This window comes from Triticum dicoccoides, chromosome 7B (assembly GCF_002162155.2).
Source record: "Triticum dicoccoides isolate Atlit2015 ecotype Zavitan chromosome 7B, WEW_v2.0, whole genome shotgun sequence".
In the NCBI taxonomy this organism is placed as follows: Eukaryota; Viridiplantae; Streptophyta; class Magnoliopsida; order Poales; family Poaceae; genus Triticum; species Triticum dicoccoides.
Window position 1 is genome coordinate 399705293 of NC_041393.1, and position 5362 is coordinate 399710654.

The window sequence follows — 5362 nt, forward strand, 5'->3', positions numbered from 1 at the left end:
CATTTTCAAACCTAAGGAACGTACGGATGGTACGGTTGCTTGGTTGGCTGCTTGTTTGGCTGCTGCTGTTGCGGATCCATCTTCTGAGCCTCGCTCATATCAGGCTGCCCTGCGCATTCCACATTGGCGAGAGGCTATGGAGCAGGAGTTTCATGCTCTTCTTCGTAACAAGACATGGACTCTCGTTCCTCCACCACCACGGGTAAATGTTATTGACTCAAAATGGGTATTCAAAGTGAAGAAGCATTCGGATGGATCTATTGAGCGTTACAAAGCGCGACTTGTTGCTCGCGGTTTTCGGCAGCGTCATGGTCTTGACTATGAGGACACCTTCAGTCCTGTCGTCAAGCCTACCACTATTCGGCTTCTTCTCTCCAGTGCTGTTTCTCGTGGTTGGTCACTTCGTCAACTTGATGTGCAGAATGCCTTTCTACATGGATTTTTGGAGGAAGAGGTTTATATGAAACAGCCGCCTGGTTTTTCTGATCCTGATCGTCCTGACTATATCTGTCGTCTTTCCAAAGCACTATATGGTTTGAAGCAAGCTCCTCGTGCCTGGCATGCCCGCCTTGCCTCTGCCCTTCGTGCTCATGGGTTTGTGCCGTCCACTGCTGACACTTCATTATTTCTTCTACAGAAGCCAGAAGTCACTATGTATCTTTTGGTATATGTCGATGATATTATCCTTGTCAGCTCTTCTCAGTATGCTGCTGATGCTCTTGTCTGCTCTCTTGGTGCTGATTTTGCGGTCAAAGATCTTGGGAAGCTTCACTACTTTCTTGGAGTTGAGGTCACTTCTCGTGCTACTGGTCTTGTCCTTACGCAGAAGAAGTACTCCTTGGAGTTGTTACAAAAAGCCGGCATGCTGAAGTGCAAACCGACCACCACACCCATGTCGTCTACCGACAAGATAACAGCTGTTGATGGTGAGCTTTTGTCTCCTGCGGATGCCACAGAGTACAGAAGCATTGTTGGTGGACTTCAGTACTTGACGATCACGAGACCAGATATCTCTTATGCTGTTAACAGGGTTTGTCAGTATCTTCAGGCTCCCAGAGATACTCATTGGGCTGCTGTTAAACGCATTCTTCGTTATGTTCAGTTCACTCTGACTTTTGGTATGCATATTCGGCCGACTTCCTCTCGGGTCCTTTCGGCCTTCTCTGATGCAGATTGGGCTGGTAGCCCAGATGACAGGCGATCCACGGGGGGTTATGCAGTATTTTTTGGCTCTAATTTGATCGCCTGGAGTGCTCGGAAACAGGCTACTGTGTCACGTAGCAGTACTGAAGCTGAGTACAAGGCTGTGGCTAATGCTACTGCAGAGATTATTTGGGTGCAGTCTTTGCTTCAGGAGTTGGGTTTGTCTCAACCACAGCCTCCTATTCTTTGGTGTGATAACATCGGTGCTACATACCTTTCTGCAAATCCAGTATTTCATGCCCGAACGAAACACATTGAAGTTGACTATCACTTTGTACGGGAACGTGTATCACAGAAGCAACTCCAGATCAAGTTTATCTCGTCTAAGGATCAACTTGCAGACATCTTCACTAAGCCTTTATCACTGCCACAGTTTGAGGCTTGTAGGCGCAATCTTACCCTTCTCAGTTCTTTAGAAAGTGGCTAAGATTGAGGGAGGGTGTTAGACTATGTATAACTTCTGTACCTATGTACGTATTGTAACACAACCATTATATATAATGAGATAAGCCACCCCTAGAGGGTTGTGCTGGTTCCCAAAACTTATTGTCTTACAAGGCATAAGCAATGTTAGGTACTCGTACTAATAACAGATTGCCGACATTATTTTGGACTCTAAAAGACTCGCAGATAAATTGGTTCCGGGAAGGTCTCAGACTACTCAAGGTGAGGTAGCTTCTCTCGGAAAACACCGCTACTTGTTGTAAAAAGAAATTCCTTAGATACAGCACTATCCTGCACTTGGTTGGCTGCCCCTCCCTCCCTCCTACATCGCGGGATGGAACCCCGCGGATTGCAAGAGAACCGCCTTGATCTCCTCGGGCTGAAGACCAGGGCCATCCTTGCATTGCTGATGCCAAGAAGAAGAAGGAACCGAGTGAGCAAGATAAGTCGAGTTTTCTCTTCACTGTTTCTGGAAAGGTGACGACAGACATGGACTACAATGCCATACCTCAGCCTTGAAGACGTCCAAGGCAAAGCCATTGAAGCAGCTGATAACGGCCTGCTGCACATCAAGACCAAGGGCTTCGATCGCCTTCATGGCAGAGAGCACAAGCCCGGGCCTGCGAGGGCACAGCATGTGGATGTTGACGGCCCGGCCTTCCCGGAGCCTAACCTCAACCTTTTGCAAGCCAAGGGGACAAAAAAGGATACCATGTCATGTCAAGGTCTGAATTTCCTGAGTGAAATTCAGAGGTCTCAAGAGATAGATACTCACGGTTGGCTGCTGGCCGGTAGGGCTTGGCAGCGCACTCGGGCAAAGCTCCTCCTTCACGCGGGATGGCAGCGCGGGCAACGTCGGAGTCAGAGGGTGGAAGCTTGTGGGCGTCGGAGGCAGCGAGGGCATGGAAGGAGACGACTCAAGCTCATTCTGAAGATCACTGATCTTGTGCAGGAGCTCCTTGAGGTACTCGATCGCGTCGCCGAGAATAGAAGCCCTGTCCATCTGCCCATTGCAACCACATACATCAGTTCACTAGACTATGCAGACAAGAATTACCACTCATGCTCAAGGTGAACTCTGTTCAGAAAAAGAACCATAACAAATCATTCATGCTCTTTCAGCTCCAAAACCCGGGCATTTCTTTTTTACGTTGTGAAACTGAAATATTCTAATTTTCTAAACAAACATATACCAGTAGGAGTATAGGGGATAATTCTTATATTAGTTATTGTAATTGACGTCTTTTGAACAGTTCCACGATGTACAGTAGCCTCCCGTATCTGCAGTTGCATTTTTATGGCCGTGCAACAATCATGATTTAAAACTTTGTTTTTTTGCAATATGTCTACAACCTGAATAATATACAGTAGTACTCCCTCCGTCTGGAAATACTTGTCCTAGAAATGGATGTATCTAGACTTATTTTAGTTTTAGATACATTCATTTTATTCATTTGTAGGACAAGTATAGTAACAGATAGCTATAGTATATTTGACAGAATTTGTCGGTTGCACAACTCATGGACAGCAGCCGCATTTAATCCGTATAACAAGCAATAGCTAGGAATGAAATTACGCTAGTTGTTTAGTCCTAGGAATATAAATTCAGTAGCCTATCTAAGTAAGGCAAGATTATGGCCATGCCAATAGAGATAATCATCAGTAGAGCTAAACAGAAAAGCTGGGACTGCGGATACTGGAGTAAATCACAAAGCTAGACAGACCAAGGAGTGTGTAGCCAACAAGGCTTAAATTTCTATGACACATTCTTGAAACTGGTGTGCATCCACAACTCTACACAAAAACTTGCACCTAAAATGCGCAATAACTGACCGATTTTTATTGTGTAACTGTTTTTATGATCTTTCTCTCTATAACTCTACGATAATTGAGTGAAAACTGAACATGAGGCAGCAGAGAAAGAGACTGGCAATAAGATGGAAAATAATTTATCTGCAGTAAAAAACTAAAGTTACTCTAATCTAATTCGTCAGGCAATCTAAACTAAAGTTACTCCATGATAGTCATCCTAAAAAAAAATAGAATTATCGTCACACCAAATAGGGAGAACCATCCACGCAAAATAACATCTAAGGTAACATTTGCTGAAATTAAATTGAAGATCTGGTCCTGTAGACAACCAAAGTGCACAAAATTCGTCAAGATTAAATGATTTAGCAAAATTGCCTAAACCTACTCAACCAAAACACAAGCAGCAACTAGTATTTCCTTGTGTACTTTGCGAAACTCTGAGAAGGCGCTGAGGTGGTGCACACAAATAATTTCTCACCTTGCTGATCTTCGGCACGACGGACCTGAGCATGTAGAGCCGGTCATTGAGCTTCTTCCGACGACGGCGCTCCGCCATGAGGTTCTTGGCTGGCATTCCCTTCTTCTTCCCCTTCCCTTCAGCCGCAGCGCCGCCGGTCACCGTGCTGTTGGCGTTCGACTCCTTGCCGTCCTTCCTGCCGCTCTCCTCCACGCCCCTCCCGTCCTCCGAGTCGTAATTCAGCCCGGACGCGTCAATGCTGCCCATGTCCTCGTCGGCGTCGTCGAGCATGGTGTCACAGCCCGCGGACAGGGCGCTTCCTTCCGCCGCCGCCGCCGCCTTACGCTTCTTGTCGTCATCCTCTTCGCCGGCATTACGCCGTAGTGCGCGCTTCTGGAAGAGCGTTGGCTGCGCCCCCACAGGCGGGAAGATCTCCAGCGGCCGCAGCACCGCCGCCTTGCCACGACCGGAGAAAGGAGCGGTCAAGGAAACTGGAGCAGCCGGCCCCTCTGAGGAGGAGCCGCTCCCGCCCCCGCCTCCGCCCCCGGCACCGGTGTCGAACAAGTCGAAACCGGCGAGGCCACCAAACTCTGTCATCTGTGCCGGTGCGGTGCCAAAGCCGCCGAAGGAGCCGAGAAACCCCGCGTTCCCATGCGGCAGCAGGGAAACCGGCGATGTGTTCGACGCGTTGCCGGCGCCAAGGAACGCCGTGAAATCGCCGCCTCCAGCGCCGGAGCCGCCGAGGTCGAACCCAGAGACGTCGAACGGTCCGCTACCGCCCAGGTTGAGGAGCGGGAATATCTGTGGACCGGCTCCGAAGCCGGAGCTGGACCCCGATGCTTCCATGGCGGCTGGCACCAGGGCCATGGACCCGTTAGCGGCGCCGTCGCCAACCGCGCCCGCGCCAAAGTACCAGTCCTCATCAAGCATCGACGGGGCGCGGAACCCGCCGTCTCCCCGCGTGGGCATAGCCAGGAGGTGCTGGTCGTGGTGGTGCCCAGCCTCCTGCCCCATCATCGGCATCATCCCCATTGCCGCCGGCTGCTCGTGGCCGAGGCCCTGTTGCTCATGGCCGTCGTCTTCCTGCATCCAGAGCGAATTATTGAACCGCGATAGCATGGTCGCGGAAATGGCGGCGCGGGGTGAGGTTTTTTGGCGCGGTAATGGCCGGGGGAGGAGCTGGCATGCGGCAGAGTCGCAGAGATGGCAGAGCAGGACAGAGGAGAGCAGATGAGAGCGCAGGGAGTCTCAGTTACTAGTTCTTTCTGGCAGCGAATCGTGGGGTATATGTATGCAAGGAAACAGCTGCTGGCCACCGAGGAGAGAGATACGTCAAATTACCGGAATGCCCACTCCTCTAAAATTGTCTTTTCCAGTGTTTTTCAGTTTGGACGCGAATATTGTGGGAACGTCGGCTCCCTGGGCTTTTAAATCGAACGATCGTTC

The 5362-nt window shown here is 49.8% G+C and overlaps 1 protein-coding gene across 1 annotated transcript; it reads right to left on the reverse strand.

The window, feature by feature from the left end:
• Positions 1 to 1678: 1678 nt before the first annotated feature.
• Positions 1679 to 5161, reverse strand: LOC119336143 (transcription factor ICE1-like). Its single transcript, XM_037608157.1, has 4 exons — positions 3938 to 5161; positions 2423 to 2650; positions 2156 to 2326; positions 1679 to 2053 (listed from the first exon to the last, which is right to left on the reverse strand). Exons 1-4 carry the CDS (start codon positions 5033 to 5035, stop codon positions 1970 to 1972), a joined length of 1581 nt encoding a protein of 526 aa, XP_037464054.1. The 5' UTR covers positions 5036 to 5161; the 3' UTR covers positions 1679 to 1969.
• Between the last annotated feature and the right edge of the window lie 201 nt (positions 5162 to 5362).